Consider the following 23932-nt stretch of genomic DNA (forward strand, 5'->3'; position numbering starts at 1 on the left):
GGGAGTGCTGTCAGGAAGGCACAACATTCACTCTAGTCACCATGTGTCTCTGCATGAGGAAAACAAATCTCAAGAATCTCTGTTAATGTTACCACTTTTCTCTGTTGATAGAAATTTTATAGGGTCAATAATGTTTTCTGATGTCTGATCTCTTTGAAATTGTTGTGACTAGACAAGGTCTTAGAATGAAATCCACGGTAAGTGAAACAAACTTCCCAATTTACGTGGTTATACAAATAAGAATAGCAATGAGACTTCTTAACACTCTTCCCTCTAACCTGGCCTGATGATGTAAAGATTGTAGTGATGGAGATAAGCACTGATCTTCTTACGTTACCTCTATGGCGTTCTCTTACTGTTTTAACCATATTGGCTCAGGAAACATGTATCACTTAATCTTTGAAACTCTGTTGCACATATGTAAGGAAATTGAATTTTCTGAAAGAGGCCACATCAGGATAGCATCTTTTATAAACTAATGTAACTGTATTAGTATGGAAGCCTTGTGCAGATAGCCATGTATCTGACATTATGAAGTGCTGGATGTTCTTAATCACTTAGCTTAATTTACATTGCATCATTACATCGCCCCTTCATGTAGAGCACTATCTCTGCTGAAAGGCGTATACAGGAGGCAATGAAAAAATCTAAGCCCTTTAGCATCCTCCAAGAAACTTAACCCCTTCTCCCTACAAAATAGCCAACTCCATGTCAACAGTTTATAGCCTTAAACAAAAAATCTAAAAAACTAAAAAAAGGGTGTTTTTTTTTATATATATAAATAAAATCAATGTCCTTTGAGGTTTGATTTCTGTCTAGTGGCAGGAAGAAGGGAAGGGTAATTTGCTGCTTTAATGGTTTTGTAGGTTGACCTGAATTCTGCTTACAGCAGCGGAACTGTTGATAGGGGTAAGAGAAAATGTCACAGCTTTTCAGCTGGCTGGTTGACTTTCAGCTGGCATCAACTCTATTCATTCAATGGGTCCCAATCAATTATATCCTGTAGTACTCATTTTCCTGAGTATCAAGACACATGGAAAAAAGATGAGGCTGTTCCCACTGCAAGGAGTTAGGGTAGCATGGAAAAAAAAAAAAAGCTGGTGCTATATTTGGAGCATTCCTAATTGCACTGTTCTATTTCCAGATGCCAAAATCTGCGTTAGAATTTTAATTAAGGGCTAAATTAGTGCAGCAAATCCTAACAACAGGAAACAGCTATGTTAAATAGGCTTTGAAATGATCAGATTTTATCTCTCAAGAGTATCACTCGGATGAACATTAAAGCTGCTTTTGTTCATCTGGACAGGGCTGCACTTGCTCAGCAAGCTGAAGGAGGTCAGTCTCCACTTTGGAAAACCACTAACAGGCCAGCGGTCCAGAGGCCAGGCCGGAGAAGGCAGAGAGCCATTCCTTACACACATGGCATTCTCTAGCAGAAAATTTAGTAGGAAGCGCTGCACAGACTGCTAAGCACAACCTCTCACACCTCTTCCTTCTGTGCGATGAGGTCGACTTCCCCAAAGCCGGCGGAGAAAGCTCCCTCCCACCGTAAGATGGCGGACCCACCGCCTAGGACTCTTCGCAGCATCCCCTAGCGACAACAGAAACCCCGCAGCGCTCCTTCCCGTCACGGTGCCTGCAGAGCAGCACACCACACACGCAGAAGCGGCTCCGCGCATCCCGCTCCCTCCCCTCCCAGTGAGTCCTTAGGCGCATGCGTAAAGGGGAGAGGGGGAGGGGGGAGGGGGAAAGGGGGAAAGGGGGAAGGAGGGGTGGTGGTCCGGTTCCGGTCCCGCTTCCCTCAGCGCATGCGCACGGCTCGGCTCTGGAAGGCGCCAGAAGGGGCGGGGGAGGAATGTGCAGCTGCCGGCGCGGCCGGCGCTGGGGGCGGGGTTGTGGTCAGCTGACTCGCGAGCGTCGCGCTGGGTGACGGCGGTAGCCGCCGGGGCGGTAACGGTAGCGGTAGAAGTTGTGGTAGTGGCGGCGGTCTGGCGGGGCGCAACGAAGAATCTGGGCCCGAGGAAGGCGCCATGGCGACCACAGTCACTACTCAGCGCGGCCCGGTGAGTGTAGCCGCAGGGGCCTCTGGAGGCTGGCTGCTGTTAGTTCGTGCCCCTGCAACGCAGTGGGTGGTGGGGCCGGCCGGGACCCTTCTGGGCTTCGTCTTCTGTCCCTTTCCCCCTCGGCCTGGCTCCTGCTAGTGCGCCTTGGCGCGAGGGTGACTCACCTTTCTTGGCTGTCTCCCTTCCCCCGCTCACGGCCCGTGACAGAGGGAGAGGGGAAGGCAAAGACCTTTTCTCCAGGCTGCCGTGATGCGGGGAGGGGCCAAGGGAAGGAAAACTTGTCTCCCCGTTCTCCGCCTTGCGAAAAGACTTTGAGAAAGGGGAGGGCAGAGCAGAGCCCCTACTAGCTGCGTGTAGGACTTGAAGAGGCTATTCTACCCGTTCTTTGTCTAAGGGCCTTCCAGAGGGGCGAACGGCTTAAATTAAATCAAAGCTTCCTTCTCTTTGGAGTAGGGCTCTCTGTTTTCGTGGTTCGGCTGGCGGATTCAGGTAGCTGTCTCTGGAATTGTCACCTGAAAGCTGAAGCGTGAAACGTGCCGGAAGGCATATTCAGACATGTTTGTTACGGGTTGTGGAGCTAAGCAGCCTTAAAACCACATTAACAATCTTCTGGAGTTAGCGTAGGTAGTTTATTGGGAATGTGTTGTTGTCTAGTTTTGCCCTAGAATAATCTCTCCCAACACTGGGATATTCTGTTGTGTGGTGTGTAACTGCGTTGTAACGTCCAGTCTCTGCTGTCCTGTTCCTCCTGTCTGGAAGTACCAGGCGGTAACTGATGATGTATCGTTGCTCTTGCAGTTCAAACTCCTGTATTTTATTTCCTAGAAGCAGCTGCGTTTGTGTGTGTGTCTATGAAGCCTTGATGAAAGACCAGAGGAGTGAATTATTAAATTACTAAACTTGAAAAACTGCATCACTGTCTACTGCTATCTCATGACGTCAGTATTACACGATCATTAATTTAAGTCCTTAAAATGCCTTATATTTTGGTCTCCCAAAATTGATTCCTTTTACAACGGATTGTACTGGTGTTTCTCTTGTTGGAATAAAAGGTGGTTTGTTTGTTGTTGGTTTTTCTTTTGTCATCTCTTGATGGTATCATGAAAAGACAAGGACTGCTGTTCTGGTTGAATCTGTGGTGAATTAGGTAGCTGCTATCCCCAAAGGCTTTGTGTGTGGGAGCTAATGGTGATCACACCAGTCATGCACAAGAATAGAATTCTGTGACTATGTAAAATCTTTTGCTCAGAAAAGCTCAATATAAATACCTGAAAATATAGACTTTGTTTAAAAGTAACTTAATTTCTAGTTATCCTTCAGTTTGTTTGGGAAAGGTTGGGGAGATTGAAGGAACTGATGGGGAAGTAGGGATAAAAGAAGTAATTTTTGCTAAATCTGAACAGTAGGCCCAAGTGCAGTCCTGATTTGCAGAGGTGAAACTCTGCAGATATTTCTCTGGAATGGACTGGCATTTATTTTTGTTTCACTTGCGTGTGGTGATAAACACCTTATTTTGGTAGTGAGTGGAGTACTTCCAATGTCTGCTTGTTTTAGCCTGGTGAAATCCTCTTCCTGGGTTGAGACAAGATTTTAGTGAAAACTCCTTGAACATAGCTATAATTCTGCAGATGCTTGAACATCATAGCTGCCTAGTCATAAAAGTTTTAAAGGAACTGCATCTCGATGGCTTAGAATGTTATTCTTCTATATGTCTTATTTTAGAATTACTCAGGTGCTCCTGTATAATTCCTGACAATCTTTAGTTATTTAAAATTGATTTAAGCCTGACATATTGAAAAGTGTATGATGATTTATCTTGTACAACTTTGGCTTTCTGTTCTGTTTTTCTTTTTCTGTGTTCCTAACATATTGCACATACTTTTCTTCCTTGTTTTAACCACTTTAAAGATTTGAATGTTTTTAAATGAATGAATAAATTTCATAATATTAAGCTGCCATTCACAGGGGAGGATGTTGGGATGGTACATGCCAGCCTTTCTTAATTTTCTCTAGAGCAGGAGATGGAAATCTACTTATTTATACGTACACAGCTGTACTACAAGTGAATAGCCACTAAATGGTGCTGAAGGACTGGGAAACATTTTCTCTGCTGCTGCAGAGACATGATCTGTCTCTGAACAGGCAAGAAAATATTCCAGGTTGTTTCATGCAGGTGAGAAAATGAAATATGCTACTATATGGTTGCCAGTCTTGTTCTTATACCTGTGCTTTCTAGTTTGTGACAATAAGCTTATTTGGTGAGTAATTAAATTTTCTGATGGCTGTTTAGTTTTTCAGATGAAACAGAGCTGGAATTCATCCTATTACTGGTAAATATCCTGTTAAAACATAATTTCTCTGGCTGTTTTCATGATGTTCTGGCATGAGCATGTTTTCACATTTTGTGATCTTTCGAGAACAGAACAGCTTTTGAAATCTAAACTACAGCTGAATAGCTAAGGGCTGCTACATGATACCTTTTCCAAATGAGAGGTATTAATAAACAGTTTGATCAGGCTCCAGGTTAAGTCTGAGACACCAAAACCTTGCAAGTGTGTATTTGTAAATTTATATCTGCTTGGCTACCTGAGGAATCAATCTCTGTGTTTATTCACCCCGCTGGCAAATATATCAGGTCCTCCAAAACAGATCAAGCACCAAACTAGGACTACTTAAATTTCTGCTACTAAATTCAGTAATAGTAATTGTTCTGATAATTTGGTATCTTCTAGTAGGCAGGCTTTATTTATGATTGCTTTTCTTGTCCTAATACTGTCATTTATTTATGCTTCTGATTTTACTTGAAGTTTTGTCTTGAGAGTCTTCAGAACTTTTACCTTTTTCAGAACAAAGGTGACAAAGAAGCAATTTCTGTTTGTGTTGTCCAGTATTGATGTATGTTATGCTGTTACATGAGCAATTTTGAAATCAAAGTTGCATCACCAAAAAATTTGTGTTGATAATTCTGGGTATAATTGAATATTTTATTAAATATTTTGTTTCATGTTAAGGTGTTGATGTATGTAATTTTCAAATCCTGATCTGTGAAGGTGGAAAGTTCATAAAGATGCATTGCTGCAATCAATTTGGATTTCAGAAATTGTTTAAAAAGCTAAGGGAGAAAGACCTCATTGAGTGTTTCTAAGCAAAATGTTAAGCAATTTTTAAGTGATGTGATCAGATCTCTGGCACGTGTTCCTTTGACAGAAAATGTTGAGGGCAGCTTTGAAACTTTCTCACAGATAAGAGTGCCTTGAGGCACTAAGTGACTTATTTTCTGTTGCTTCCAGTGACATTTTTGTTTAACCAAGACTTGGAGGAAAGATCTGTATTGCTCAATCTAGTGGCAGAGTAGAAAAATTCAGAAATCTGTTCCTAGAACTGATAGCAGTTTTCGTTCTCCTTAATTGTAATCCTAATGTGAATTTGTGGGTTTCCTTATTTTGAGGTATTTGAATGGTTTTCCCAATGTTATTCCTCTCTTATGCTGATGGCAGACCAAAGGTATGTAGCTCAAATACGCTGTAAATGCTTCATGATTCTGAGGTGTATATAGGTACTCATTCTCCTTAATTCCTGTTTGTATACAGTATTGTGATACTTAGTGGGAATTCAAATTATTGATTTAGTGAAGAAGGGCATCTTTTTTGATTGCAGTCAAATGGTTCGTATTTGTTTCTTTTTCAGTAAAACCAAACTATTAACAGCTGTGCTTTTGCACTGTAGAATGTTTTGGAAATATTCAAGTGTTAATGTCTTGGACAAATTTATTTGTGCTGGGAGAATTCAGAGGCAGTAGCTTGTGGCAGAGTGCTTAGTCAAGCTTATAGGTGACATTCTTGGGAGGAGAAAATACTATTAAGATTAAGGCTATAGAATCAGAAAATCTTTGCAGGTAGACAGATGTATGGAAGTGACAAATGAGACAGGAAAATTTCTAGTAACAGGAGAAAAATCGTAAGAATGGGAGAAGTGGTGTCTAGTACCTTGCAGTCCGCAACACTTTGGTGACATTAGGAAAAAGAAAATAATCCCTAAACAAAAAACCAAATCAAACAAGCAAACACCACCCCCCCCCCCCCACCCCCCCAACATGTTACATTCTCTTATTTGTCCATCTCTAAATTGAAAATTTGAAGTAGAGCTTTTGACTACAGTTAATTCTACAGGAGTTTAACTGGGCATATGTCATGCTATAAAGTGAGTTCTGTAGAATCATAGAACAGTTCAGCTTAGAATGGGTGTCAGGAGGCCATGTAGTCCAGCCTATTGCTAAAGATATAGTCAGTGTTTAATTCAGACCAGGGTGCTCACCAAGTGTCTAATAGGACACTTCTTAAGGTAAGAGTTTTTGCAGTCTAGCTGGGAAATCTGTTCTGATTTGTGGTTGTCCCTGTGGTGATATTTTATTTTTTCTTTATTTCATGGCAAATCTCCCATTTCAGTTTGACAGTTGAGGTCTCCTTTTTTCTTGCCTTGCATCTCAGAAGAGAACCTGACTGTTTTCTCTCCTCACAGACACTGGTAAGCTGCTACAAAGTGCATCCTAAGTTTCTTCTACTCTAAACAAATTCTCAGCCTGTCTTCACAATGCTTCTCATGGGCCATCTTGGTGGATCTTTGCTGGACTAACTCAAGTTTATAATTTTTAATGTACTGCTGGGCCCCAAATGCAGTATTTCAGATGTGGTCTAATGAGCGCTGAGTAAAGGGAAACAATTGCTTTCCTCAGCCTGCTGGCTAGGCTTTTCTTGAGGCAGTGTAGTGTGCTGTTAGGCTTCACTGTTGTGGGAGTGCTCTGCTTATTCATGTCTAGCTTGCTCTCCACCTGGACCCACATGTTTTTCTCTGCACAGCTGCAGCCCTGCCAGTTGTTTTCTAGTCTGTACCAGTGCCAAGGATTATTTCTTCCAAAATACAGGCCTTTCGCTTGTTGAATTTCATTAGATGCCTGTCAGTGAATTCTCTGGCACTGGTGGTTGGTCCTGTTCTCAGATATCCCAGTCATTCCCCCTCAAATTTAGTGTTATGCTCAAAACTGGTAAGTGTGCATTCTGTCTTCACCTCTGGTTACTGCTAAGGAAACATACTAGACATATAAATTAATCTCAGTATAGGCCTCTCAGAAACTTTGCTTTTGACCATCTCCAGTGTCATTAACCACTGAACTTCACCTTCTGAGCTCAGTGACCCAGCTGGTTTTCATCCATCCAGTGGTCCACCTATTTGGATTGTAATGACCCAGATTTGGTATCTGCAGCTCTCTCTTTATTCACAGATTATAATAATTTTCTTGTAGAAGGCAGTTGGGCTCATTGGACTTTCTATTTTCTTTTTAAAGCCTTGGTAACGGCTGGCTATTCCTAGTCCCTGTTGGTTTGTTTGTTGGTGGTTGTTCTGTGTTTTTTTCTCTTTGTGTGTTTAGAAATGGTTTTCAGAAGGACTTGCTCTGTGAATTTCTTAGCAACTGAAATTAAGCTGACTTGCCTGTGGTTCCTCAAGTCATTCTTCTTGCCCTCTTGAAAGCTGGGTGTGAGATTTGCCTTTCTCTGATTATAGGGAGCTTCCTCAAATCTCCATGTTGTTACAAAGGTGATAGAGAATAGCCTTGGAAAAAACATCAGTTACCTGTTTTTAGGATGCATCCAGAAGTCCTATCTTGTCCTAATTTTTTCTTTGCTGTGCAAAGCGTAGAATCATAGAATAGTTAGAGTTGGAGAGGACCTTAAGATCATCAATTCCAGCTTCCATGGGCAGGGACACTTCACATTAAACCTCTCATTCACTCATCTTTCTTTAAAACAGTAATCATTACAAGTTTTTTGAGTAGCTAGGTGTTTAAAGCTCTAACATGAAACTTCTTTGAAACCTGATATCAGTTTCTTGGTAATTGCTGGTGTGGAAGCCTTGGTTCTCCGAATGTATCATGTGTCAGTGTATAGTTCCATGAGTCAGGGCATTTGTGGTTGTCTTTGACTCCGCATTCCCTTTCCCTCTGCTATGTAGGTACCAGTAGCTCAGATGTTCAGCTAGTGACGTAAGGGTCCTAGTGACTTGCATCCTCTTCCTTTTACTGCCAACTTTTTAAATTTTCTTCTGCTCAGCCCCCTGCACAAGCATACTTTACAGTTGCCTTCGCCTTGTTTAGTGTTGCACAAGAGATGGGTGTGAAAAGAATTACAAAGGTGAGACTGAGATAGCCCAGTCCTAAATTAGCTCAAATAGCTGTAGAACATCATGCCACCTTCAATCTGAGGAAGTTGAGATGCAATTTTTATACCTGCAGCATTTTACTTAGAAGATCCTCAAAACCAGTTCTTGGGTGGCTAGCAGACAGGAAGGGCAGTATTCTATTTCTAGATAATTCATATTTTTGATATGCAGTGCTGTCAGTAAAGTTTATTAGGAAGTAATTACAAGGCAAGCTTATTTTATATGAATGTCTGCTGAACATTTGTATTCCAGTTGTAGTTCTCTCATAGCCCTGTCATGTTGCTGTCTTGCTTGAACAGAGTTGTAGGAAAATTCAAATGTCCAATGGAATTAATACTTTGTTCTCAAGTTGATGGCAAAGCAGGTTTGAATTTCACTTTCTTCTTTAAATAACACTGTAGTAGAGGGAAGTGCATTTGGTTTAAAATAGGTGTTGAGTAGGATCAGTGATACAAGCTTGTCACTCATGTTCTCCATATTTAAAAAAGAAAAATTGTGGTTCACCTCTTGTTACGTAATTTTATATTTTTGATTTGGGTTGGGAGGTGGCAATTATGTGCCTGCTTTTAAATGCTTTGAGGAAGGTATAAATTAGCTTATTTTCTTTACAGATAAAAAGATGGCACACTACTGATTTATTGCCATCAATATGGAATCAACTGATAATTAGCATAAGAACTTACTGAGTAGTCTTATCTTCCTCAATAAGCATCTTTTCTAGATATTTTACTGACTATATCAGCAGGACATATACCAGATCTCTGTCAGAGCTGAACACTTAGGATGGGAGTGTATGCATCTGTTCCCTACTCTACTTTTTTTGAGGGGTTTACCACCTGGGTCTTTTGAGAATTTAGTAACACTAGCTGTTTTCAGTTACTGTGTTCGTCTGCAATTCCATGATAAGAACGTAGCTTTGTGTGAGATAACTGAATGGCCTAAAATCAGCTTAGATGCTCTAAGTAAACTTTGGTCTCCCTTACAAATTTAATTTGTTTCTTTTGGACCTTGGAGATACTAGCTTATGTATTTTATTTTGGAGCAGCACTTGGATGTCTTAAAGTTTAAAAAGTGAATGATACTAAACTTCTGCTGTGAATGAATTAAGCATTTCAATGTCCATGTTAAGATGGTGGAGGCAAAATATGCTATCCTCTTTTCTAAGTTGGCAGAGGGAGCTTGTGCATATAGGAATGTAATTTCAGGGCTGCGGCCGTTGCTTCTGACTATGGAAAATCTTTATGATATGTGTCCTTAGAAATACTATTACCAGATTTGAAACTTTTTGGAGGTCAGGGGTTGGAGGGGTCCTGCTGTGTTGTAAATGCTGTTGCTTTGTTAATTCTGGTGCTGTTCCAAATATAAATGGATTATGTTTAATTTTAAAACAAACTCCTTTTTTATAACATGTATTCTAATGAGAAGGCTATTACAAGACCCTGTCTAGTTTTCCAGCCTTAGATAAGCTTTCTTTTTATATTAGCACTGTCTTTTAGCTTAGTCTTCCCCCTCTCTGCCCCCATTTCCCTCCACCCTTTTTTTTTTAAATGTAAGCTATTTAGGATCCTAATTGCAATATTTTAAGATGCTTGTAAGCAAAACTGATTCCCTCTTCTCCCTCCCAATAGCCTAGCAGCAAGCATTCAGTACTTCCTCTTTAGCCTTTTTCATAAACTTCCTTTCTGGCATGTAACACCTATTGTTGCCAGGATCCCGAGGCTCTCAAATAGCAGTAGTCATACAAAATGTGATTTTGGAAAGAGCTGCACTTTCTGTCTCCAAGATGCAATCTTGACATACAAGTGCCGTCTGATCTTCAAAAGCTACACCCTAGAGGCCTGTTAACTTCTTAAATTATGTTCTGTAGGCATGCATCTGCCAGATACAAAATTGAGTAACCTTGCCTGGGATTGCGACATAAGAAATTGCTCCATTTTTTTCTCTTGAAAAGGTGGCCATTTTGTATTAAATATGTAAGCAACTCTATAGACAACAGAAAGGAGTACAGCTTAATTATGTATTTTCTATGCCACTCTATTTGCTTTTTAAAACTTAGTTATAATATCCTTGCTATTTTAATGTGATGATCTCGCTAAATATGTTACTGATAATATTTATTGAGCATTTAAAACCTGAATGGTTGTTGAATTAACAGTAGTTAACAAGTAACTAGGCAGAAACATTCCTCTGCTGTAAAGATAGGAGAAAAATACATAGTGACTACTAATGCTTATTGGCACATAGGGCAGAGTTCCTGTAGTATATTTCTACTTTGAATTTTTCATTATGGCTCTTTCTTGTGGTAGACCAGATTTTGAATTTGCCTATTACTGTTTGGAGTATGGTAGGATTTTGTCCCCATTTGTCCCTAAGGTTAGGTGCAGGCTGTGTTTAACATTTGAAAAACTTTGTGATATTGAAGGATTCTTAGTTATGTTAAAAGATGTGGTTTGTGGGAAATGTCTTTCTAATTTTTCAAGGTGACTGTGGAAGTGACCCTTTCAAATAAAGCAGTGTACTTGGCCTTGTCACAGGAATGGTTGGATGCAGCATGAGTGGTGGACAAGTGAAAGAGCAGGGTGCCATCAGATGTCATATGTGAATGGGATATAAAGCTCCATAGCTCTGACTTTTGTGTAGGCTGCTTAAATGTTTAGCTGCACAGCAGCCTTTGTATGTGCTACTTTTTTTTGGAGGCTTATGTTGGAAACTAGCATTTTTGAAAGTGAGTATGAGAATATTCTCTACAGGAGTTGGCAGCTTTGTAATTTAATTAGTTCTTTGTACTAAACTAGACTAAATTCTGCTGAATGTTTTTGCTAGCTTTTCTTTATTTACATTCTTATCTCTTTTTCATCATGATAGTGAAAGACTTAGATTTGAAAATTTGTCTCTTTTTTCCTTTTTAAGGTGTATGTTGGTGAGCTTCCTCAAGATTTTCTTCGCATTACCCCAACCCAGCAGCAACAACAAATCCAGCTGGATGCCCAGGCAGCTCAGCAGCTACAATATGGAGGACCAATGGGTACAGTAGGCAGACTCAGCATTACTGTAGTACAGGTATAAATTGTACCATCTTTGTACCATTTAGTAATTAATACAGTCTTTTTTGATCAGTGGCCACAAAGATTTTGTGTTGGAATTTGAGTTACTAAATTACTTGTATATAAGGAATGAATAATTTTTCAAATTTTAGCTTATGTTTCTGTGGTATGAGCATTTTGTTCAGTTTCATGTTTCCTGGTTGTATTGTGGAGCAATTGCTTGTAAACTTTGCTATTATAGCACATAATCAACTAAACTCCTGTTTTGTTTTTTTTTTTTTTGCAGTGAATAGGTTTCTCTGAAAATTTCTGTTAAGGCTTCCTGTAGAAACACTTAATTTTGGAAGACATTAGCAACTTCAATTATCTATTTATTTTTTTTAATATTGTAGGGTACTGCAGTTACCTTATGTATTTTGCCTTAAGTGACTGCTTTGTTCCATCCCTACTTCCTCTAATGCATTTGCTGTTTTTCTTAGTGCTTTATGCAAGCTTTTTTATTAATTGCAAGTGTGTAGTCCTGGCTCTTTATTTCTGTTTCCTCTTTTCCATTGTTATCCTTTCTTTTACCTCTTGGTAGCAGATTTCAGGTTTTAAAATCAGTCTGTCTCAACACGTTTCTGTTTATCTGCACTAGTACACAAGATGTCCTTCATATTAACTAACACACTTCATCTATTTACAGGCACTGTTTTTAAGTTTCTCTGTATAAACATACCAAAGAGATGCTTAGCTCAGATTCAGCACCAAGTCTGCAATAGTATGTGTATGGCTACAGCTTCCATGGTGGGGCCCTTACTGGGGAGTAAACCTATATAAGGTCTGTCAGGAAAAGAGGCACTGATCCTTCCTTTTTATGTCTTTCAGCTGGTAGTTTGTTCCTTCACAGGTTATATCCTTCTTTTGAAAACTGAGTAATGCTTTTTCAAGGCTTATTACTTCTGAAGTCTAGATACTTGAACTCATCAATTGCATTCAGTTGCAGCCCTTTTTCTAGCTCTGAGTTTCCCAGTCTGTGTTCAGAGAAGCTTAAGACTGGAAGCAGCAGAAAAATGTTACTGCTTTTGGAGCATGGTGGAAGAAGCTTTAGTATAATTTTTTTTGGGGAGCTAGGAATAGATGATTCAGGTTAAACTTCAAGCCCGTAAGAATACAAACTATTTATCAAACAACATACCATGTCTCTTAACTCTCTGGTGGTTTCTAGCAACTTGTATGCTACTCCATAGATGATTCATCTTTGGCTGTTTGCTTGGACAGCTTAAAGTGCTTTTTGTCATGGTTTGTTGATCCAGTCAGTATAGATAGTAGATGTTCCTGGAGCAATTAAGGGGGCAGACAGTACAGTATTCAAGGAGTTTTTGCATCTCATTTGAGTGTCTTTGTACAGAAACATCCAGGTTACTGTTTGAATGGGTGAACTGATGGAGTTGATACTGGTCTTGATCAGGTTTGATCCTTGTTTATTTTAAGGTGTTTGTGCAGACAATAAAAAAAATTCTTGCTTGAAGAATAAAAAACTAATGGCTATTTGTAATGCCGTGTCTGTAAATAACCACTTATTATAAAATCACAGCATAACTGAGGTTAGAGGGGACCTCTGCAGTTTTGATCCAAACCTGTCCCCCTGTGAATGGCAGTACAATCCTGTGGTATCCCGAGAGACAGTCTTCTGTACTGCGTGGGAGTTTATGCAGGGGAATCTTGGCTGCATAACTGGGACATGTAGCATTCTGCATAGGAGACGTAGGATGGCATCGTTAACCTGTGCAACGTGAAAAGCTGGTGTAAGGCTTTTGTATTTAAATACGTGTTGATAAAGTGTAAGAGCAGCATGCTTTAGATTAAAAAATGTTTTTGGGGAGGCAACTTCCTGTTTTTTTTTTTTCCTTGCAGATATATAGAAACGGTGGTAAGTTTGTCTAAGCACAGTTGATAGTGTAATTTTCTTTAGGTGAAATTTTATGATAAACTGCTTAATTTCAGGACATCAGAGTCTAGAGAGTGCATAATTTGAGTGCCAGCTTTCCTACTTTAATAGTTAAGGCTATATTTACAAGAAACAGTTTGAGACCTTTCTCACCAGATCTAATGTAGGAACTACTGAACCAGTATGTGCACTGAAGGAGAAAAGGGATTTTCAGGCCAGAGCTGCTGCCATTGCTTCTAAATCTTATGCAAGTCTCAACTTTTCAGTTCTTTAAATGTCCTGTAAGTGGGAGGCATCCTAGGCACCATATTTTGTCACTTGTCTTACATAATGGCAACTACAGGCTGCTTAGTACAGGTCAGAGAAACAGCATGTCTAAAAAGTCCAATTTCTACTTTGGCATATCTGTGTAACAGTACTGAGTGTTGTCTTCAGGAGTGTTATCAACTCGTTTTGTTCTATTCCTTAGATGTTACAGAAAAAGCATGTTTTATATATTCCAATTCTATACAGCATGTGTTTTTATAGTAAAGTAGAACTTAAGTTGCCCACTGAATTAAGTAATAGCAAAGTACACACTGGATTAAGTAAATTTTTCAATAATTTTGAAAAGCAAGATTTAGATTTTACCTCAGTTGAACTGCTTTTGCAGTTTGTGATTTTTGTATTGCGTGATATTTTTGAAGGTACTGGTTTTCTGTATTTCATCGTTTAAAAGTACTTCAGTGAAAAAGGACAGGCTATGGATCACATTAAGTTTATGATTGTATATTGGAGAGCAGATACTTAGGCAAAAATTGAACTTGCTACTATTTCCTTGTAATTGTGTATCTTTTGATTTGGTATGAGGTAACCTATTTTAGCTGTGGTAAAGATCTGTATTTTCTACAACAGACAATAAAAATAAGGTTCCTTTTTAAACACCTACCAGACATTTAATGGTGTCAATTGGCTTATGTTTTAATCTGAATGCTGTTTTTCCTTGGTGGTGCCCCCCACCTTCCTGTCTATCTCAGAAATATCCACCTCTTGTCCTTTGTTCAATATTAGTTTCTCTTTGTGAATTAATAGTGGTTAACTTCTCAAGTTAATGTAAATAAAGGCTTTCTTTTCTTTCTAGGCAAAATTAGCAAAAAACTATGGGATGACGCGCATGGATCCATATTGTCGAATACGGCTGGGGTATGCTGTGTATGAAACTCCAACAGCACATAATGGAGCCAAGAACCCGCGCTGGAACAAAGTTATTCAGTGCACTGTTCCTCCGGGTGTGGACTCTTTTTATCTAGAGATATTTGACGAGGTCAGAATTGCTATATATTTCCCTCTTCCCTAAGAATGTCAGAGCTGTTACTTTTCCTTTGGTAGCTGATATGGGGAATTAGCAGCATTCCCTGCAAAAGAAGAGAAGCAAAAATGTCTTGAGTGGTGTTTAAACTCCCCTTCAGTATCAAAATACCCTGCAGCCTTATATTTTGCACTGTCCCTATTAAAAATAGCCTGCTTATACAGTGCTGGTTTAGTCAGAGTTTTCAGTGTTATCATAACTTAGGAGGAGTTTGGAAGTTTTCTCAAGCTCAGAAATGCTGAGAATAAAGCTGTCAAGTATAGACTGTAGTGACTAGGACTTATTAGCAGAAACTAAGAGGCCACAACTGAAGCCAAAGTCTGTTTGCTTCTTTTTTGCTGCCTGTCTTACTGTGTGTAGTAAAACTTGACGCCACAGCAGCAGTGTGCTCATTATACAAGGGAGGCTTTTGGGTACTATTTTGTGGGCTTGCTTAATTGGTTGAAGTGTCTGTTTCATGGCTGCAACAGAGGTGGCAGAGCAGTACTTGCATCTGCTCCTGAATTACTGGAGTTCACAGCCCATGGTAGTAATGTAAACAGAAGCTGTTTACATTCATTTAATGGCCTCTGATATGATGTCACTAGATGCATGCAGACTGTGCTGAAGTTGGCATGTTATATTTCTAGAAGTGTTCTGCTTCAGATTTTCAATTTCTTACTTAGTACCTGTAATCAATCTGTAATCCCACTTAAAGCATCATTCATTTTTGAAAGGAGATGGCTAAAATATTACTGATACTTCAGTAGCTGCAAAAGGAGTAACTTAAAAATGCCAAAATGGAATAGCATAAAGGTGAAGGAAATGTTAGACAAAAATGATTTTAATATTTTTCTATATTTATTTCAGGAGTGTCAACTTTATATATATTTTTTTTAATTATATTCCAGCGGGCCTTTTCAATGGATGACCGCATTGCTTGGACGCACATTACAATTCCTGAATCTCTGAAACAAGGAAGCGTGGAGGATGAATGGTATAGCTTGAGTGGAAGGCAAGGTGATGACAAGGAAGGAATGATTAATCTGGTTATGTCATATACGGTAAGCCAAGTAGAGGGTGAGAAGAGGGAGGGAGAGCTTTTTGTCTAGTGGAAGGGAGATATTTTAGATTGAAGTAGTTTCTTACTTGGTGATTATATGTGTTAGCATTTAGAATAATTATACTTTGGGAATAGCAGTCAAAAGTGCTAATTTAATTGAGGCTTTTTGGTGATGTGGTAAATGGGTATGTATTTATCTGGTTTTGTGATGACAAAAATACAGGTTGCTCCTGTGCTAACAGAAGTATAAAAAAGAAATCCCCAGTCAAATGGCCCATTGTAGTTTCTAATTTAATAATAATTTTAAAACAGCTTTGTGGAATCTAACCATAACTTAATTTCCTTTTCCCCTGAAACTTTAGAAATTGATAAGAAATTAGCAGAAGTAATGGAAACTCTCCTCTGTCTTAGGTTTTTCTTGGCTATTTTGAATTCTCTTTCCAATGGCTTTGTTTTTTACTTCCATTCTTGTTCATTTTGTGCTCCTAACTGTTGACTTACATTGGTCCATTTAGCAGGTTATGGAGTGTCTTCTTACCTGTCAACTTTGTCTTAAGTAGCAGCCCTGTAGCATGTGCAGCCCTGAATGCTTCCTATTACGCTTGTACGTCATCAAAAGTTCCAAGTTACTGTTGAGTCAACAACTGGGAATGGATGTTTCCAGCTGTTTGAAGTTCACATTCTGCACCATATCTGAGCAGTTATTCCATCACCCCTAGCAAAAATGAGTTTGGAATATACCTTTAAAGCTGTCTGCCCATGGATGTACTGTACACAGAATCTGGCCATTTAATATTTTCCAGGATTAAACTGAACAGGAATTGTGGTAGTAAGAGGGAATGGAGTTAAATTGATATTTTGTTTAAAGTATTAATCTACCTCAAAAATAATTGATTTGAACTAAAGTTTGTTTCTAGGAGAAGTATACTGCTTATAATAAAACTTGGTTTTGCTCTAAGATTTAATTAATGATGAATATGTTGTATATTCATTTCATAAAAATAAAGCATGAAAACTGATTAAACCCGTATTTGAAAATAATTCACTTCAGTGACAAAATTTATCAAACTGTTTCAAAAGGCTAGTTTGACATGATGTGTTTGTATTGATTTACAGGCAAATTAACTCATTTAAAAGGACGGTGTTCAGTTAATTTGTCAGAGATTTTGCTTAATATAGATTATCACTGAATATACTCATTGTAACATGGAACATGGATTTGCAATATGGCAACTTGCTTGCTATTACTGTTTTAATTGCTGATTTAGTTTTTTTTTCTATTTCTTGGGTGGTTCTGATCTGTGCTTTTTGTGTCAAGTCTTTGCCCGCTGCCATGATGATGCAGCCCCAGCCAGTAGTCCTGATGCCCACTGTGTATCAGCAAGGAGTTGGATATGTACCTATAGCAGGTATGTTCGCTCTCCTTTAAGACTCAGAACTTCCAGATGAAGGATTTTGTAGAATTAACGACCAAATTTCTCCTGCTCCTTCAGAATGTAAAGACAACTATAAATGATTTTATCCATAACCACTTTTCCCATATTTTGGGGAGGAGAAGAGTGAGCAAATTAAGTGTAGGTCTGCTTTCAGTCTTTCATCCTGTTTAAGGGAGCAGTGAGAGCTTGATTAAATTAATTAAAATGTTGGCACAAGTAGATTGAAGGCTTCTCTTTGAGTATTTATTTTAGGCTTATGTCAGGTCACTGAATATCTAGCAGGCTGTACTCTAATACAGTGTGTGCCTATTTAAGTGGTAGCAATCCATGCGTGAAACCTCAGACTTAAGGAAGTGCACCAAATGACTTGTGTTGTCAGATCTGCACCTTAAGTAGCCCATGAAAGGATTTAATCTTCTGTGGTCTTTGAAGATGCTTTGTTGGAAGTTTGCTTTAGACCATGTGTATAGCGCAGTAAATGAAAAATGTTAGGGAACTCTCAGGTAGTTATCTAAATACATAAAGAAGACCTAAAGCAAGTCTTGTCAGTTCTCTTGATTTATGCCAAGTAAGTTTTGGACTTGTATAGAAAGATGTTAAATTTTGTAATTTTTCTAACAAGGATGAAAAGTTTAAAGTATGTAAATAAGCTTGAATTTGCCCTACTTAGATAATTAATAAGTAAAGTTGTGGGGTTTATGTGTTTCATCTGTAGCTTTTAAAAGCTGTGGTTTGTTATAAGGATACGTATTCAGTAATGTGTGTCTTTTTTAGGGAAAATAAGATACAAATTTACATATTTTGAGTTTCTTTGTGCATAAGTTTATGAGTGAGTGAGAGAATGTGTGGGACATAATTGTAGTGCTAAGAGCTGGCACAGATTACAGATTTTTTTTTAAAGACTCACGATTTAAAATTTCATTCTGTGTTAAAGCAAACCCCCTCAAAAGAAGGTTTGATATGTAACATAAAGAAGCATACTTCCATGTTTAGAGAGTTGTTAGGGCAAAACGTGGAAAACTTGGTTATGTACTTTATTCCCTTATGACAACATGCAGTTTGCTTAAATTAAAGTGCTTTTATCTCTATAGCTGAATTGTCAGGATTTAAGTCTTGCTTGCTTTGCTAAGGAACTAGTTTCAATGTGTGCATCCTGAAGTGTGATTCCGTTGTGGTAAGCCAGACTTCTGTGTAGCTGTTCTGATTGAATTAGATGCCATATCTTTTTTTCTTGTAGGTTCATCTCATCCCTATATACTGAACTTCAAACATACCAGCTTGTGTATGGTTAAAAGGAAAATAGCTGGGGTGGTACTTACAGCAATGTAATAGAAGATGCTATAGCATTTCTTGAACAGATAAAAATGAAAATATTTGTCTTGCAGAATTACTGTGCAGAGTACAGACAGTAGTAATGAAGTGACTAGTTTCAGGCCTTATTAAAACTAGGTCTATAAGTGAACAGATAAAGCTGATACTAGGCCTTCAAAGCTAAAAAAAATCCAACAGTGGTGTATCTTGGTGCTCAGATCTTGGTGTTCTGTAAGTTTTGTATTTCACTTCAGTAATACTTATTAAATCTGCTTGGACAGGTGAACAAATAATATTTAGCAAGTGCTAGTAATGCCTTGCATTTTAGCATGTAAGAATTTGCCTTTATGTAACAATTTTATTGATCTGTATGTTAGAGCATTGCCCTCTGCAAAGATTCAGCATGCTTGTTTTAATTACCTCTATGATAATCTTCTGCATTAAAAATTTTCCTGATTCTATGACTTGTATTTTTAAAGCTTTGCAGAGTCCCACCCCTGGATTTGAACTTTTATTTTGTTGTTCTGGGAATGCTTGAATGTAGCTCCTTGACTTTATAAATGTCAAACTTGCTACAAGCGATGCTTGACCTAATTTATTTTTTTTAACATATTAGTTTACTTTGTACTTGCTATTCTAGAATTTCTGTGGACACCATCAAAATTTCTCAAAAGCACTAGTGAGTTTTAAAGCTTTTGCCTGTTCACTAATCAATGTCTCATAATAATTAGATGGATGGTTAGGTTTGGATTTTGAAAGTGACTTCAGAATACTTCTACTATTTCATACATTTAATGGTGTAGCTTAATTTGAAATTAAAATAGTAGTTAATACGCATCTTGGAAAACATAGTACTGTCAGTATATAGCATGTTTTTTAATATACTGAACTAGATGTTACTTCTGAATTCTGGAAGGCCTTTCAGAAAGATGTATGCAAATTGCAGGCCTTCCCAGCTGAGTTGCTCGTATCTTCTGGGGAAACTCTTGCTCCACTTTCTTTGGAACCCTGTACAGTTTCCTCTCTTTGAGGCTGCTTCAAGAAGGGCAATGGTAGGACATCAGTAGGCTCCGCAGGAGCCTGAACCTGAGCTTAGTTCATGTTTTTCACCTGTCCAGTTAAATGAGTATCATCAAATAAGCAAGTTCTATTTGCTTCCTTCAGAAGAGTGGAAGAGCAGCACCAAATAGTTTATTACATCTGAAATGGAAGGGATTCTGATTTTGGCAAGACTGTTAGATTCTAAGTATTATCTATAGTGGAAATACAGTGGGCGGACTAAAATGCTGTGCAGACAGTTGACCAGTTATTTATTAACTTGTCTAAATTGTGCTTAAACAGAGATCATGCTCAGTCAAATATAGCTGTGTTATGAAGGCCAAGCTGTTTCTTCTCTAAGGGAAGATTTCTGTTCAAAACTTAGTATACATAACTACCCTTCTCATTAAAGTCAAACCACCTAATTCCTCCCATACCTCAGCTTGTGTATGATTGAGATAAATGGTAGTAGCAAGCACTGCGATAAGCAGATGAAGCTTGAAATGCCAGCACAAGTAATGCTCTTTTTCCCACATTTGATGGTAAATGTTACAGACCTGTGATGAGAACAGAAATAGCCATAGAATATTCTTGCACCATGTTACTTAATTTCAAATTTTTTTTTTAAATAAAACACTTCTGACAGCAGCACTAGTTGTTACAAATTGGCTGCCATGGATTTGGTTTGGGAAAATTTGAACCTACCAGTCCTCTTGCTTTTCTAGAAATTGAGTTTATCTACCTCTTCCTATTTCTTTTTCTAAAAATTACTTAATTTAGGCTGTAGGATATTGTGGTATACTGGTTGTGTACAGTCCAAGCTGATCTTACTGATAATGTATCAAAGAGAGTAAGCAAAAAAGTGAGTTCCAATAAGCAAGCTACGTTTCTTACCAGCTAAGTATTCGTGGCCTACACAGGAAGTGTATTTGTACTTCTAAACACCTGTGTAAAAAATATATTGAAAACCTGTATTTCAGAGTCCAGAATACAAATTATTATTTTTTTTTTATTGAGGCAAAGTTGTGTGTATATGTACATTACACCCTTAGGTGTCTGTATTGAGTTTAGTAGGCGAGCTTGTGATGGTTTTTGCTGCTTATTCAGAAAACAATAGATGTATATTGTCCTTTGTGGGCTATAAAATAATAATCCTTGCTGCAAACACCTGGTGTGTTTCTTGTTTTGAAAACATTTCCTCTAATTGACATTTCTGTAAAAAAACCAATCCATTTAGGAAACTTGTTCAGAGCCTGAGGCAAATTAGTTGGGAGACTGAATCCCAGCAGCATTGGCATTTTGACATTAGGTAGTTTAGATTTTATCCAATTGCCTCTGTTTATCCAACATTCACCTTTGGACACTAAATGATTCATTTCCTTTTGAAAATAGATTAATATTTCTTTCCCATATCTTGTTCCTTTCCCCTTGCCTCTCCATTTTCACTTATCTTTAGGGCTTGAATACTTTGCTCTGGGTAAGTTTCCAAGCTCTTTTCTCACTCCCATTATGATGAACTCAAGAATCTTTGCATGAACTCATCCAAACAGCTTTAGTTGTTACAGCAGACTGCATCACAAGGTATTGCCACTTGAATGTCACAATAGAACAATTTAATTCATCTCCTGGAAATTGCTAAAGTCCCTCTAACCTGTTGGAAACTCTTTAAAGGCATCTGCTCAGCATCAAGCTATTAATGATTAACATAATTGGTGATAATGGTGCTGATACAAGAAATGTGACGTTAATATTCGTCTGAAGGTGGTGTGTGGCAGTGAGGCGATAGTACTGGTTTCTTAGAAGAGAAACAGATTTTACAGTTGATCTGCTATTGCAAGGTTTGGAGAGAAGGAGGTAATGTCACAACTCTTTGTAAATTTGAAAGCAAAGAAGTAGCAGTAACATTGAGAAGACAGACGGCCTTCTGTTAATCTTCAAATAAGCCTTTTTCATATTTAATAAAACTATAAACCCCATGTCAAGTTAAGCATCTGACTATTATTTTAAAGGCAAATTATGTTACAGGAAACCATTTTGTCCTTCTATTTAGACTTAACTACTATGACCCTTTTGATTTTGAACTGTGCAGAGATATTATGACATCCTTAACTTTGATAAAAGCATTGGTCTTCAATACTTCAAAAGTATGTTCAGAAAATTCTAGAACTACTCCTTGTGAGATAAAATGTAATTTCTTGATGCTTTAAATTTCAGAAAGGTGCTGTAAATAAAACTGATGTGGTTGTCACAGCATATTTGGTTTACTCAGAGCAGTGGAATTGCAGAGTTATTCTGTGGGTCCATATGCTTCACTTTTCTAGTAGTTTGCAAAGAAACAACACTTTAAAAATTGAGATGGTGACATGCATATTTTAGCACTGTCTTTTTTTTTCGAAGCAAATGTCACCAAGACCTTTTTGTGTATCTTAAAAAAGGAGATGCCGATTTCTTCATTTAAATGAAAGCATTTGTGCTGAGAAAGTTCCTGAGTTTAATCTGAAAGGGTCTGTTCATGGGACAGAATAATGAGCTAAGAAATTAAACATGGGTCATTTGACTGGACAAAAAAATAAAATGTGTGTAATGCCTTGTGTGCAGTTAGAAAACGTTTACCCTCTTAATTCTGCTGTGATGCTTCCATTGCTGCTTGTAGCAATTGACTTGCTATTGTTCATAGTTGTTTCATGTACTGGAATGACATTGCTTATGCTAGCATGTTTGCCACTGCCATTTCACTGAATTGGACAATGCTTCATTCTTCTGACATGTAACACTTGCCTAACATCCGAGAGCACCGCAGGAGTGTGCAGTTCCGCTGATAATGGATTCTTATGTGGTTTAGTTTAGTTTAACCTGTTAGGGAAAGGAGGTGCTCAGTATGTAAAGCAGCTTTTTCCTGAGCATTGATAATTCTGAAGTTTAGTATAACTATCTTGAATGAATGCATATGTATGTATATTTGCTAATTTTAGTGCACAGTTCTTTAAGTTTATGCTTAAGTCTTGCTTACTGTTTCGTAAATCAGAAATATGGATGCTTTTACCCTGAGTGTGGAACAAAGCAACACACCAAGGTACTCTTTGAAGTTGGTATTTGTAAAGTTTGAATATTGGGTTTTATGGAAAGTTAGCCTTTACGTTGTGGAGGTATTAATTAAGCATCAGTGATATTAACTTTCATTTGTGTACAGTGTAGTTTTAGGCAGCATAAATTAATTTTAGAACTGTAAGAGCGGAGAAAAAGGATTTTTAAAATCATTAGTGAAAAACAATGCGGTGCAGATGTCTGACGTCATAATTACCTTGTTTTGATGAAAGCAGTAAAAAAAAAAATCTGTGTGCTGGTTTGGTGTGAGTTTTTTGGTTTTTTTTTTTTTTTTTTTTTTTTTTTTTTCCTTGACCGTAACAGGGCAAATTATTGGTGAAGCTGTTAGGGTGCTGTAGTCCTCAAGAAGTGAGCCTCTTGTTTTATTTGGATTAGTATGTTACACTGACCTCCTGTATGGACAGTTCCCACTTAGGCTGGTAGTTGATTAATGTTAGGGTGCTGATGACTTACTAAAGAATATTAGGAAGCTTGTGTTAAAAGTGAAATGTAACTTCAGTTTCTCTGTTCTTCCAGGTGCTTTGCAGCTTCATTTTTTTAGGACATATGTATTTTTTTCACCTGTGGTAAATACTTAGATCGTAGGAAGTGTGAGGAATGAGTTCAGGTAGACTAAAATGCTGCTGGATATGATTATTGAGTAGAGTGTATTTGCAGTGTTGGTGAGGACTGCACAGTGGTTTGCACGCAGGGTGCACACATGGTCTGACTTGCCATGTGTTCAAACATACTGTGCCAGGCAGAATTCCAGTGACCATAGTTCAAGTGGCATAAGAATCTCTAGAGCTAAAGTTTACGTTGCTGCAGAAGAAGTGCTAGATAATTGCTTGGCAATTGGTTGGTAGTGCTGTGATGCACTTGTTTGATTGGTTGGTAGTGCTGTGATGCAGATGGCTGATCAAAGCCATAGTTCTATTGTGTAGGTAGTGAATTTATGGTGAGACATTTCTTTAGCTGGTAGCATGAACATTTTTGAATAGATGCAGCATGTATGACTTAAAGCATCTAGGTTCCTTTTCTGCTTATAATAAAACTTAAGATGATTACAAGCAGAATTTTAAAATAAAAATTAGAAAACATTGGTTAGCATGGAGTGCTTGCTATTCAGGATTCATACCTTAAGATACGACAGAAGTGCAAGTTGAGGAAAGAAATAGCAGAGAACCTTAAGTAAAACCACAGTTGCAGTGCATACAGTCAAAGTATATTCAGTTATCGTACCTTGTCAGCCAGAGTTGATGAAAGTTATGAAGGGTTTAGCAGATCCAACCTTGAATGTGAATTTTAATATAGCATATTTAAATCGGATAGAAAAGATAATAATGGAGATGCTGAAATATTTGTACAAGTTAGAGTGATGAAATAATTGCAGGTTAAAAAAAATCTCAGAGAGACAATGTAA

The 23932-nt window shown here is 38.1% G+C and overlaps 1 protein-coding gene across 2 annotated transcripts in view; it reads left to right on the plus strand.

Annotated features, from left to right (window-relative positions):
• Positions 1-1902: 1902 nt before the first annotated feature.
• TOLLIP (toll interacting protein) overlaps positions 1903-23932 on the plus strand; it is a 28166-nt gene continuing 6136 nt past the window's right edge. The window contains exons 1-6 of one of the 2 annotated variants that reach the window (XM_061463112.1): positions 1903-2063; positions 11187-11336; positions 14371-14553; positions 15489-15641; positions 16959-17049; positions 20882-20902. In XM_061463112.1, the coding sequence (XP_061319096.1) occupies positions 2031-2063; positions 11187-11336; positions 14371-14553; positions 15489-15641; positions 16959-17049; positions 20882-20902 (631 nt within the window). In that variant the 5' untranslated portion in view covers positions 1903-2030. The remainder of the gene's footprint in view (positions 2064-11186; positions 11337-14370; positions 14554-15488; positions 15642-16958; positions 17050-20881; positions 20903-23932) is intronic. The other variant, XM_061463113.1, reaches the window with a different exon arrangement.

This window comes from Pezoporus flaviventris, unplaced genomic scaffold (genome assembly GCF_033815535.1).
Source record: "Pezoporus flaviventris isolate CSIRO_AGI_PZ_B2104156 unplaced genomic scaffold, CSIRO_AGI_Pfla_v1 ptg000036l, whole genome shotgun sequence".
NCBI lineage: Eukaryota > Metazoa > Chordata > Aves > Psittaciformes > Psittacidae > Pezoporus > Pezoporus flaviventris.